This window comes from Neomonachus schauinslandi, chromosome 1, assembly GCF_002201575.2.
Source record: "Neomonachus schauinslandi chromosome 1, ASM220157v2, whole genome shotgun sequence".
In the NCBI taxonomy this organism is placed as follows: domain Eukaryota; kingdom Metazoa; phylum Chordata; class Mammalia; order Carnivora; family Phocidae; genus Neomonachus; species Neomonachus schauinslandi.
This window is the reverse complement of record NC_058403.1, coordinates 195,853,806-195,867,290: the sequence shown is the minus strand read 5'-3', so window position 1 is coordinate 195,867,290 and position 13,485 is coordinate 195,853,806. Positions and strand designations below refer to the sequence as shown.

Genomic DNA, 13,485 nt, shown 5'->3' with positions numbered 1-13,485 from the left:
ACTCACTGTCCCGTGTCAGCTCTGCACACGGTCCTGGGTAGGGAGAGAGGACGCAGATATGTCAGGAACAAAGGAAGGGCCGGAGTAGGGGAGGCGTGGGGGGGGGTGGGGTCCTGGATGGGCAGAAGCTGGAGGGGCTGATGGACTGGGCCATGGGGGTGGCCTCACTGGGAAGGGACAGACAAGCCGGGCCACCGGGAGGAACAGAAGGCATTCGGGCAGAGATCAGGAATGGGCCTGGAGTGAGGTGTTCAGCATGGCTGGGGCACAGGGGGAGGTGGGTGAGGAATGAGGTGGCCAAGGTGGGCAGGAACAGCCAGATCAGGGCTGGACCTTGAAGAGGATTCGCCCGGGCGGGTGCTGTTTTATTGGTGGCAGCGTGATCTGAGTGGTGGGTGGGAGCACCGCCACCATGCTGTTTCTGATCAAGGGGCTGAGGAGGCACGGGGACCCGGGGATGGGTGGTGGTGTTGGAAAGGGAGGGAGAGAGAAGGGTGAGTCTTGAGCTCCTGGGGAGGCGGGGTCTGTCCAAGGAGTCATCCACTCATTTATGTGTCCACTATAAACAATCACCTGTTAGCTCCAATCCCACCTGAGCTCCCTGAGGGTAGCACCCAGCACTGACCAGGAAGCAGAGGAAGGATGCCATGGGGTGGGCGAGGCAGGGCAGGACTCAGGATGGCCTGGCGGGATGGAGGCCAGGGATGAGGAGCAGACAGGTTCAGGGGGCCTGGATCATAGGCATGAATCCCCTGGGACCTGACAGCCTGGCTGTGAATCTCTGCCACCAGCAGGTGCCTCAGGTAGGTCTAACCACCCTGTGCCTCAGTGTTCTTATCAGTTTAAGTAGGGATAATAATCCACCGGCCCGCCAGATGTGCAAGACCCAGAGCTGGAGCGGCAAGGGCCTACCCCACCTTATTAGGCCCCGGGTCTCCGCAGGCAGCCCTTGGCGCCTCTCCCTGTGGGTAGCACAGAGACCCCCAGGAGGCATGGCTCAGATGCCTGGGCAGCTGTGGAGGACACATGAGCCCTGCTAACTGGCCTGGGCCCTGAGGGTTCCATCATCCCTGGCATTGGGGGTTCCCTGGGTCTGGGAGGAAGCCTGTCTCAGTTTACCTTCTGGCTTACTGAGACCCTCTGAGATGCTGGCCTGATGGAAAGGGTGCAGGTGTGTCCAGCCCCCCACCCCCAAAGCAAACACAGCTGCCTGCATTTGTGAGGGCCACCTGTGTTTGAGACTGGCAGTCAATGAGGGTTCCCTTCCTTCCCCCACATTCTGGGCCCTTCTGCCCTCAAGAAGAGACCTACTACCACCTTCTCACCCCTCCACTCCCTTGGCATCTGGGCTCCTTCTGAGCTCTCTTGGTGGAAGGAGAGGCTTCTGTGGCTGTCACAAGCATGGTCCCTGATCCCAGTCGGACAGCCTCCTGGAAGACAGGCTGCTGTTCAGGGAAGTCCCAGGAAGGGGACAGAGTCCCCCTTTGGCAGTGACTCTTCTAGGTCAGTGTATTACAGTCTGAAAGGTCCTGGAGTCAAGGGACTTCTTTGCCCTAGGGTCTCTCCAGAGTCTGGGCACATCCTTAACCTCCAAGGCAACACCAACTTTGGGGAGCATCACTTTAGAGCGGCCTGTCTGCCCTTGGGGGACCCCACAGCTCCTCTAGGGTGAAGTGAGTGGTTCATATCTGCACCCTGTGTCCCAGCACTGAGGGGAGCCTCAAATGTTTGCTGAAGGCTGGACTAAGGTTCCAGGCTCCCCTCCACAGAGCCCTCGGTGCTCCTCCAGTGAGTCTGGGCAGCGCCCCCTCCCCCGAATTCACATCTACCCTTGCTGGGGGTGGGCAGGTCATGCGGGCTGGGGCGGGCACTGCAGTTCTTACCTTGATGTTGTCCTGCCAGCGGTGGGCTTTCTGGAAGTTCTCTGCGGCGTCGGCCAATCTCTGAGGAACAGAGCACAGGGAGGTCAGAGGCTGAGGAAGGCCCATGCCCAGCCCCAGCCCTCTCCATCCTTAGTGCTCCCTGGAGCCAGGCTGGCTCAGGGACTCCCTTGCCCCATGCTGCCTCCTCCGGGATTCCTTGGCCCCAGACCTTTCCCAGCTTGCTGTGTGGGCCCTTCCCCCACCCACAGCTGGGTTCACATAGGACAGGTGAAGCCTGCACAAAGTGACCTGAGTGGCATCTCCATGGGACTCCCTGTACTTCAGCCCCCCACATCTCCTGCCCACAGGATGGCAGGGGGGGCCCCCAGGACGCAGTAGGACCCAGGCCCTGGAGTCAAGCCCCGTTGCCCCTCTACCTCGGACAAACCAGTGTCATGCCAGTGCCAAGAAGAGGCCCTCCCTAGTCCAGGGTGAACTGCCACAAGGGACAGGCGTGCCTTGCTGATGCGTCTTTGCCACCAGCTGCTCAGGGCTTGGCAGGAGGTGCCCTCAGCACATCTCACACACCCAGGCCCACTACCACTGCTCCTGTCCCAGCTTCCTGAGCCCCTTCCCAGCATGGCTCTCCAAGCCTCTGTCCACACAAGCCTGGCCATCCCTCGGGGCTGGTTCCCACGCTCTCCTCCATCAAGGCCCCTCTGCGTGTGAGCAGTCCTTCTACCCCACACCCTGTTACCGCCATGCCTGGCACCAGACCGTGCTGATGTGCGGAGATGTGGCGGGCCAGCCCTGCCCTCTCACAGCCTAGAGGAGGAAACAGACACAAAACTGGGGTAGAACCACCAGAGCAGGAGGAGCTGAAGTGCTTCGAGGAAGCTTAGTGCTCTGGGAACTTGGGGCATCGGGGAGAGCTTCCTGGAGGAGGTGTTGGTACTCTGCCACCCTCAGGGCCTGAACCCCGGCTGCCCAGAGATTCTTATTTTGCGACTCTGTGGATCCTGTCCCTCCAGGAACTCTTGGGACTCCTAAAGATGGCCCTCTGGGGCCTCCCGCAGAGCTGAGTGTAGTGAAGTCCTGTTAATCATATTGACAACTGTCACCATGAACTGGTCACTTGCTGTATGCCGAGCCTGCCACCAGGCCAGTGACACATCATGTGTAGCTGTCCCCATTCATGCCTGACATGTCTTCCTCAGATAGGAGACCCAGGCATGGAGGCATAAGCAGCCTTCCCAAGGTCACGGCGTGGGTCAGGCTGGGGCCCTGAGTCTGGCCCAGCCCATGACCAAGGTCTGAAGGCACCTTCCACGGGCCCACCATGCCTGGTGAAGGACAGGGCAACTCTTGTGGGGGAGGGGCTCTGGTCTGCCACCGCTGCCCCACTCCATCCCACGGGTGGAGCAGTGGGTCCTGCCTTCTGGCCTCCAGCCCTCACTCAGAAGGCCCTGGCCTCTTGGCAGTTAGGACGCACACTGCCATCCATCAGTCCAGGCCTGGGGTGGCATGTGGGCCCCAGAGGGGAGGTTCTAACAGAGCCTGGCAGCTGCCCATGAGGGGGAAATGGGGGTCGGGATTCAGGAGACTGGTTTTCTTCCCTCCCAGCATGGAACAGGGTGGTATGGCCTATGTTCTCTGGGGCGGGATGTCACCTCGGGCAGTTAGAGGGACTGACCAGGACCATCCTCACTCCCATTGGGCCTAGCCCCCCCTCTTCCTCAGGCCAAGAACAATGAATGCTGGGAAGACTGTAAGGCTGGGGGTCTTGGGGACAGGGTAGGAAAGTCTCTCTTGTCCAACCCCCTCACTTCACAATGTTGGGCCCCTCCTGGCCTCCGATTCCCTCTCCTGCTACCCCACCTGATCTTTGTAGGTTCTGTTCTCTGCCCACCTGTTATGCAGTGCCTGCTTGGGGCGGCCCACCCCCCCCCGACCCAGCTTCGGGGACCACAGGCCTCTGTACTCCCAGACACCTCCCATACCTTGCCTCCAACCCCGGCCCCTCCTGGGGTCCTGGACACCTTCCTGGGGTGACCCTCAGGCCCACTGGAGCGCATCCTGTCCCCTCTTGGAATGAACCCATCCATGCTAGACCCCTGCCACCTACATCTTACCCGTGCAATCACTCAGATCACCTACTGTCCTTCCTCAGGCTCCTGTGTCCTCTCTCGCCCTTTGTCATCTATTCTCCAAATGTGGATCCAATCTGGTGGCCACCCTTTGCCCCTAAGCCCTTCATCAGCTTTCTTGAGGTCCCGAGGGGTCCATCTGCGCTTCCCCCTGGGGCCTCTTCTCAGCCTAAACTACAAACACCCCTCCCCTGACCCCGACCCCCAGGATGGGTGCGGCCCCTGATTCGCAAGGCTGCAGCGTTCTTTTGCAGAGGACATCGCTATGTGATATGCACACATAACACTTGTTATTGCAGTTAACTGAGCACTCCTGTGCTAGCTGAGCACCTGGGCTGGATGAGAGTGCGAGAAGCCTAGGGGCAGCCCGTGGGGCCGCACCTTGAGGGGTGAGCCTTGGGCAATCTCTTCATGCCCCTTTTCCTTCCCCAGTGGCCTGCTACCTTCCTGGGGACCCCAGACTTTTCTCAGAGGGGGCCTGAAGCCCACGTGGGGCTCCACTGAGGCCGCTGCCCTTCACAGGGGATGAGGCGAGGGCGGGGCGTGGGGATAACCAGATCAGGCCTCCTGCCTCAGGAAAGTCCCAGGGCTCATGGGGTGCAAACACCAAACTGACACCAGCTGAAGTCTCCAGCTGGGCCGCAGCCTCGAGGAGCCGGCCTCTTCTGCACCCAGCTCCCCGCCGGCCAGGGGCGCCGGCTGCTTCGGCCTCTCAGGGCTCAGCTCCATCCACGGGATGCACGGGCCCAAGGACCAGGGCTCCCTAGCGGAGCGGCCACGGTGAGGGAGACCCAGGGAGGGGGGCCCTGGCCCCTAGCCTCCTCGAAGTCCCAGGGGCTCGAAGGCCCGGGTTAGCCCGCTGACTCATGAATAACGGAGCTGCAATAGCCACAGCAAAAGGATTACGTTTAATCCTCAGTAACGATCAAGCCATTATTATTTGTTCGGTGTCACAGATCAATCAGCCCATCCCCGGGCGCTGGACGTGTGGAAACTGCTAAACACACAGGCCCGGTGGTGCAGGAGGAAGGGTGGAGGCAGCGGAATGGGGGGGGAAGGGGCAAGCTGTGGCTGCTGGAGGTCCCACCGGGTCTGAGGGGGTGAGGGGAGAGGCCCACTGGCATGCCTGAGGGGCCCCAAGCAGCGATCCGAGCCTGGACTCCCGGAGCCTCAGAGCCCGGGCCTGGGTTCGAATCCTGACTTTCTTGAGTAAGTGGCTTCCCCTGCTGGCCCTCAATGTCTTGTCTGTAAATTGGGGATAGTAACTGTACCCACTCAGAGGGTGAGTAGGTTGTTGGCAGCCCCCTTGCTCCGACCCCCAGAAGCTGCCCAGAGGGACCAGTCCCCTGGGGTGTCTCTTGGTGTCTCCAAGCACGAAAGGCTCTTGCCCACCTCTGGGTCTTCCTCTGTTATCCACCTTCTGCCTGGGACGTGCTCCCTATCACCTCAGTCAGCCCTATCAGACTGTCACCTCCCCTGGACACCTCCTTTTGCCCTTGCCCAGTCCCCGGGCTCCCCTCCCCTGTCAGGCACTCAGAGCCTTGGGCTCCCGTCTCCACAGAGCCCACAGCCCTGCTCAAGGCTGTCTGGAAGATGTGCTCGCAGCCTCACCCTGCCCTAAGGTTCACCCTCCTAGCGCATCCCCCCTACTTCTCCTGGCTCCTTATGATGGCCTCCGCACAGGCAGGATGGGGAAGGAAACTGAGGCCCAGAGTTGAAGACAGAACCACCTGTGGGTGGGCCCGCGGCTTGGTCCCATGGCCAAGATACTGCCTGTCTGGGGGGAGACGTGCTCTATTCTCGCCCCTCAGCCACCGGCAGCCTCCGATTCTCCTGCTACCAGGCCCCTGCACATTCTGCTTTTGTGTCTCATCACTAGACTCCTCAGCGGGTTCGTTCCCTCACCCTTGAGGTGTTAGCCTAGGCCTTCTCCTCCTCCTAACCACTCCCTGACCCCTGCCAAGCCCCCATCTGTCCCCATCACATCTCCTTGCTTTCTTCCTTGGGCTCTGAGCTTGGTGAGGGCCGTATCTGGCAGCTGTTAGCTTTACAATAACCTGGCCCCTTGTGCACAGTAGGTGCACAGTGAACATCCACGAACTTAAGGTCAGAGTATCTCTGAACCTGGGCGGAGACCCGGGCAGGAGTCTGGCTCTGCCAGCCAGCTGTGTGACCCCGGGTGGGTGGCTTAACCTCTCTCAGCCGCTTTTCCTCATCACATCGTGGAGGGTTAGGGCGGCCCATGAGGGTGACACTGACCCTGCTGCAGAGCTGCTGGTGTTGGCTGGCCTGGCCCGAGATGTCCCCATCGTGGCCAAGGCGTTGGAGGGAACCATGGTGGGACCGCTGAGCAGGGCTGCTCACGGCCAAGTCCATCACAGGAACAGCAGGCATTTCAGAGGCAATTATCAGAGAGTTTCACTTAACAATCAGTTTCCCTCAGCTCCGGCAACTGTTCTTACAGGAAAAGGCAGGAAAGGAGGACTGGTGGTGTGCTGGGCTGGGGACGAAGCTCCCCTGTGGAGCAGCCCCTCTGCAGACGCCTTCAAATTTCACTAAGTGAAAAGTCTTTCCCTTGCTGTGGGGCCGGTGCCCTCAGATGAGGGGCCTGGAGCCACGGTGGGTGCCCCTCAGAGGCCAACAGCTGGAGGGCCCAGCCCCTACCGCCCGCTGGGAGAGGTGCGGCTTGAGTGCGAGGGGGCTGGAGCCCTCAGGCTTCTCCCTTCTCTTTGAGGGCCCACTCCTCCCCCAGGGCTGGGTGCCCCGCTTCTCCTGAGCCTCCTCCTCTCACCCCAGTGCTGGCCGAACCCGAACGGGTCTGGGGAGTGACTGCCTATCAGACAGGCTTTGTTTCGTGCTGCCCCGAGGGAAAGATTGTACGAGGTGTTTGATCTTAATTAGTTATAGCTACTCCCTCTTCCAAGAGGATACGAGAGGCTTAGGATGAAAGGCCCTGAACCCATGGGGAGCAGGATATTGAGACCTGGGCCACTGAGGGCCGCGACCGGCAGAAGCCGTGATGGGGGGGGCCCTGAGGTGGAGGCTGGGGGCCGCAAAGTCCTAGCACCAAGCAGATGCCCTGAAAACACTGCCCGTAACGGTGACAGATGACACCAGACCCCACCCCTGGCACCTCCCCTGGGCCAGGGCTTCACTGACCGGTGCAGTTCATCCGATGACAGGCGGAACACTGGGCCTCTTCTTCACCCTCCCCATTCCATCCCTAGCAAGCCACTGGAGAGGTGGAGTCTTCTGTTCCCCCCGCCTTTTACAGGTGGGCAGACTGAGGCTCAGAGCATTCGTGCCACTACCCCAGGCCCCGGTGGGGAAGTGGTAGAGGGGGTATCGACCCAGGTCTATCAGCAGCGTTGGACAGTGAGCATCTCAGGGACAGACCAGGTCTGGCCACGTGGGTCTGCTGCTTGGGCTCAGATGCCCCCCACCTGCCCGCAAGAAGTGGTTCCTTTGTCCTTTTCTCAGGAGAGTGGATCAGTAACTGGCTTCCCAGATGCTGCTCTGAGCCCAACCCCCGCAACCCTGGAGTCACTGGGCCCAGCCCTTGGGAGGGGTTGAGGACCAGGGTGTCCGGCAGCCCCTGATCAACCCAGCCTTGCCACCACCGGCACCCTGCTTCCCTCCTTGCGTGCGGGCCCCGTATTAGCTCTGTACTGTGCACTGATAGATACTAAATACAGATTTCCAATTTCCAGAGCTGTTATGGTCTAATGAGTAAATAATATACATATTTAAAACTGTCTAAAAACATATCTGCATAATTAAAATATCTGCATAATAATGAAGCAGGATGCAGCTTAGCAAGGAGGCAGCTAGAGCTCCGGGGCTGACAATAGGGGTAGGTGCGCAGCTGGGGTTGGGGGTCATGGTCCTGTGGCTCTCTTCCTTCCTGCTACCTTGGCCCGAGTGGGCTTTTGTCTGTCTGTCCACCACCTGCTTCAAGCAGGTACACCCACAGTCGGGAACCAGGAGAGTCCCAACTTGGCCCCGTCCTTGCACAACCTGCGGCCTGGGGGAGGCGCACGTGTAGACGGACGGTACCCGCCGCCTGAGCGATGGCGGCCTCGAGGACTCTGACTGCCACCATCCGCAGCACCTGATGTGCTCAGGGCTTTACGGGCACAGCCCCGCTCACCATGACCTTCCAAGGGCAGGTCCTGTCCTGATCCCCCAGCTTTCTGGGTTCTGAGGGGTAGAGAGAAACACACCAGCATGGGCAGAGCGGGCTGCCTGGGACCCATGACTTATACACTGTAGTCGATGGAGATGCCTGTGGCTTTGCCTTCCTGTCAGATGCACCACGGACACCAGGGCCGCTGGGGCAGGACCGCACTTGGCCTTGCCCTCCCACCCTCTCTACCCTCCTGCATCCGTCCGCACTGGACACACTTGGCTCCCGTCCCATGACACCTCCGACTCACCCTTTCTGTATCAACCAGACTTCCAGCTGAAAGATAAAACCACCACCGAAACAGTGAAAAACAAACAAACACTCAAACCTCAGACCAAAACTCCAGCAACCAAAACTGCAGGGAAAATCACCAACACTCCTCGAAGCGAAGGGCGCCTCGGGGGAAAGCCATCACGTGCTGCTGTTGTCGGCGGCAACGGGCTCCCTGACCTTTTCCCTCACCAGTGGCCGCAAATCCTCTACGAGTTGATTAAAAAAAAAAAAACCAAAAAAACAGTAAAATGGATTTTTTTCTTAAAAAAAAAAAAAAGGTCAGAATACAAGTACCAGGAAAAAACTCATTCGAGTTGTGGTCTCCTTCTGGAGGGGCTCCCGCCTCTCCACCCCCAGGCCTGGGCTTGCTTGCTGTCTGTGGGCATCTCGGGCTTGGTCATCGACTCCTGTGCCTCCTCGGTCCCGCCTGCAAGGGCAGCCCGTGTGTTACTCTCCCAGGAAAGACAGGAAGACGTGAGCAGTGGCTTGGGCTAAAGATGGAGATGGGGCTGGGGATCCTGGTGTCCTAGAGGCTTGAATTTCAGACCACAGAGGGGATTTCCCGGAACATCCCAGGCACCCAGGGAAGGTTGCTGTGTTGTATTTTGCCTGGGAGGACTTGTAAAAAAACCCACGGGTCTCCTGTTACTGATATGTTACCCTCAACTGGACAGTTTGACATCAGGAGGAGGAAGCCATGTAGGAACAGTAGGAAGGAAAGGACGTGGAGTGGCACTCGGGGGATGATACCTATAATCCCACTGGCTTCACTGCTCTAGCTTTCAACGGGAACCTCAGTCAGCACAGAAAGAGCTGGGTGCAGTGTGTCATGGGGCAGGGTCCACAGTGCCCACTGTGAACAGGGCAAGGGGCAAGGAAAGGGGCCTCTGTGGGCGGGCAGAGCATTCGCCAGGGCCAGCCTGAATTTACAGAGCAGTTGTCAGGAACCATGGATGAAGGCCACCCTTGGGAAATTTCAGCTCTGGTGCTGGGCTGCTTCAGGAGGGAATGAGTGTGGACAGCCTTGTGCTGAGGGCGGTAAGCATAGGCCCAGCTCTTGGGACCCTGCCCTGCTCAGTCACTGCTGCTGCTCCTCGGTCGCCTGCCAGGCACCTGCGAGAGTTTCCCTGATGAGAAATAAGCCAATAAAACCAACACACAGGTCAGAGTTTGGGCTGTAGCCCCAGAGCCCGGCCATATGCAAGCACCTTGCCTGCGAGGAGCGTGAGCTGAGGGCTGGGCCATGCGGATTCCAAGGCTGAAGGGGCTCCTTTCAAGGTGCGTCCCCGCTCAGCACAATCCCTCAGGGAGCTTGCAGGGGTGAGAACCCACCAACCTAGCTGAAACCTAGTCTCCAGCATGAAACCTGCATATTTCTACAGGTAACTCAGTCCCTGGTGAGCCAGGTGGAATTTCTCATAAAATTTCCAGTTTTGTCAGGTTTCCTCCCTCTGAATGATGACCCAGTGTAATTCACTACTGTTTCTTTCATTCCTTTAAAAAACATGCAGATAGCATCAGGTGAGGGTGTCAGGCCCAGGGCTGTTGGCCACTCTCCAGTTAGAGAAGATGGGTGACACACCATTTATCAAAGTGTACCATGGAAATGTCACTGACTCCTTTCCCTCATCAGGCCATGTTCTGGAGACTAGCACGTGTGGGCGTGGGTGTGTGTGCGTGCCTGTGTATGACAATGGCCCTGTCACAGGGGCCGGGAGGCCTGAGCTCCTAAGGCCTGGTGGCTGGCTCAGTGCGCCATTTGGTAAGTGTTGCCCTCATCTCTCTGCACCTGTTTCTCACCTGTTTAATGAAGACCAGAACCCCACCTGGGCTCTCCTAGGGCCATGGGGCAGGAACTGAGGGCCCATTTGCATGTCCTACTCAACCACCTCCACCCCAAGGCCATCCCTTGGAAGCTGCTCCCTTCCAAAGGCCCCTACTCCTGTGACACCTCTCCCTTCTGACCAGACCTCTCCAGAACTACCCTCAACCCAACTTCAGACTCCCACCCAAGCTGCTAAGCATAAGCTCATCTCCCCAGGCCCCCACACTTTAGGCCTCCCACATAGGCCCATGTCCCCTCCCCCAGCCCCCACTTCCCTGTTGTCACCCTTTGTGGGGACCTGCGTGGCCTAGCCTTGCCAACCTTGTCACTCTCCCCCCATGATGACCCGGAGTTCTGCCTTCCCACCATGTTTGGGTTTCCTACCCTTGTTTGTGCTGCACCCTAAGCCTGGACTGCCCCCCACCCCCTTTACCTGCTCATCCGCCTCCTCCAGGAAGCCTGGCGCTCCTGCCAGCCTGGTTTCCAGAATTCCCTGTGGCACTTCCATCAGTACTTTGTCTAACTCCCCCCATATGTGGTCTCTGGAAGGCAGGGACTTGATTCATGGATGTGTGGCCCTGGTGCTGGGTGCAGGCTTCCATCTTGGTCAGTAGGGTGGGGGAGGGAGATTAGGAGGTGCCCTTAAACACCTGCAGGCTTGGAGGCCATGGGTTTCCCTGGGGGTGGAGATGGCAGAGACCAGGCCAGAAGCAGCACTGATGACAGAACACAGGGATCCCAGAGGGTACAGAGGTAAAGGCATGGGCAGAGTGAGGCTGAGTACAGGCCCCTCAGGGCACCCCATGTAGAGGGGGCAAGGGGTTGCCTCTGGGGTCTGAACTGAAGATGTCTGTTTTCTGGAACCCCAGCCTCACTCTGGAACTCAGGAAAATGTCCACCAGTCCCACCCAGCTGCTGCCAAGTCAACAATGAAATGGTTTGGAAGCAAAATTCACCGAGGCCTTGCCAGAGTGAGAGGCTGGAGGGTGGTGGACACGGGTCCCTCATCTGGCCAGGTCAGGCAGGAATTGGGTCCTCCTGCTCTGGCAGGAGGAGTGCATTCTCCGGACATGCTCCAACACACTCCTCCAAGAAGCCTTCTCAGGTGTCCTTATGCCCCACCACGGCTCAGGGACAGGACATGGGAGAGTGGTGGTTCCAGTGGGAAGAGCCCTCTCTCTTTCCTGTCAAGAAATGTTTATTAAGCACCTACTGTGTGCCTGGCCTGTGCCAGGCTAGGGCAGATGTGGCCCTGCTCTCATGCAGTGTACCATCTGTAAGTTCTTCTCTATGTCCCACCCATCACACCACTACAATTCAGTCCTGCTGTCCCGAGCACAGAACTTGGTAGAGGCCTCTACAGTCACAGCTGCCTGGGGTAGCAGCTTCACTGGGAGAATTTTGGGGTGCTAGGAGGCCTCTCTGTTATGAAATGTATTTCCACGTAAAAGCTGAGCCTGAGGGCCCCCCACCAACTAGAACAGAGGAGCCTGAGCCCCTGCCTGTGAGGACAGCAGAGCCCAAGCCCCCACCCAGCCTCCATACTCCCTTCCCATGATGTTATTTTTATACTTTTTCCTAAAACACAGCCTGAGCAGGCCCTTCTCGACTCTATTAACATTAGGAATCTAATCAGTAATCAGGCAGCTCATAATTTTCTGATTAGCTCTGATTAGACCCAACCTCAGAGGGAGAGGGAGTGGGACAGTGAGAGGGGAGGTGGGGCCGGTGGGGCACCAGGATCTGCCTGAGGGGGCAGTGGCTGGGCTGGGGTGGAGGGCAGAGGGAAAGAGCCTCTTGTCCCACTGTCCTCTGTCCTGGCAGGGGGTATAGGGTGGAGTCTTGGGTTGCACTGGATCAGAAAGATTGCAGGGGTCAGAGAGCAGGGCAATAGGAAAGGGGCCCCTGGTCCTCTCACAGCAGGGACCCCAGGGCAAGTTGGGCCTGCACTTTCAGAACCACGGACAGAGGCAGGCGTGATTGGCAGGGTGGCCCGAAGGGCTGGGTTTGGGCATCTATCTGGGTCCCACCCTGCTTAGGTCCCCTGGGTCACATTCCAGGAATTGATCATTCCAGGAATGATCCCAGGAGTTGCCTTGAGTGATGGTGACAGTGACGGGATGGGCCTGCTCAGAGGGCTGCAATGTGTGACCTTCATATGGAGAGCTGGACCTGGCCTCTGTTGCTGAGCACACCATTGGCGGAGCTTGATGATCATCATCTTCATTGTAAAGACAATGAGGCCAAGGGCTTCTCTGCACAGTGGGAGAGCCAAGGCCTGGAGGGACCACCCAGGTGATGGTGCCAGTTAGGGGCAAGCCTGGACCTATACTGAGGCGTCCCAGGCCAGCCAAACCTTTGTTCTGCCTGAGGCCTGTTTGTCACCTTTACACCACATGCAATGGATGGAACCATGGTGCCGGTCAAACCGGACCTCCTAGACCTGACACACATGGAACTGGACCTCTGGCCTGTCCCTAGTCCTGGCCGACCATGAAGCCTGACCTCCCCCCTGCCCCCCACCACTGCCGTCCAGTGGTCTTCCCCACAGGCCCAGACTCTTCTGAGTCACATCCTGGAGCCCCAGTCAAGTCAGGGTCAGAGTGGCCCTGCCCTTGCCCCTGGTCTGGATTACCCCTTGTTGGACGCAACCATCCAGGTGACCTCCGATGAAGCGCATGAGCCCGGTTGGAGGAGACATGCAAAGCTAATGCCATGCAAATTGGCACAGAGGCAATCAGCCTGACTCTACAAGCTGCCCCACCGGCCACAGGCTGGCTCATTGTCTTTTCTGTCAATTTGCATTTCATTACCCAGAAGGCTGTGCTTGCTAGAGGTTAAAAGAAGAAGAGAATCAAGCCCCACTGCATCCTGCCTCCGGCTAGGGCACAACCCACATGCGGGACAGGGCTGCCTACCATGAGGTACACTCCACGGGGAGCTCGATCACCCCCATCGCCACCACCGTCACCCCTGCCACCACGAGTGTCACGCCCATCACCACCATCCCTGCTACCTCCATCATCACTGCTCATCCCCACTTAACCACTGCCCGCCTTGCTCATCACGCCTACCACCATTACCCCACCACTGGTCCTCCCATCACCAAGCACCACCACCATCACCACCGTCATCTTCATCATCACAGGCACCAACACCATCACTGTCCCCTCCACCATCACCTCCAGCACC

General features: G+C 58.7%; 1 protein-coding gene across 3 annotated transcripts in view; it reads right to left on the bottom strand.

Moving 5' to 3' along the window:
• CACNA2D2 (calcium voltage-gated channel auxiliary subunit alpha2delta 2) overlaps positions 1 to 13,485 on the bottom strand; it is a 114,741-nt gene that overhangs the window by 28,027 nt on the left and 73,229 nt on the right. For all 3 annotated transcript variants that reach the window (XM_021686992.1, XM_021686993.1, XM_021686994.1), the window contains exon 3: positions 1,884 to 1,943. In XM_021686992.1, coding sequence (XP_021542667.1) covers positions 1,884 to 1,943 — 60 coding nt within the window. The remainder of the gene's footprint in view (positions 1 to 1,883; positions 1,944 to 13,485) is intronic.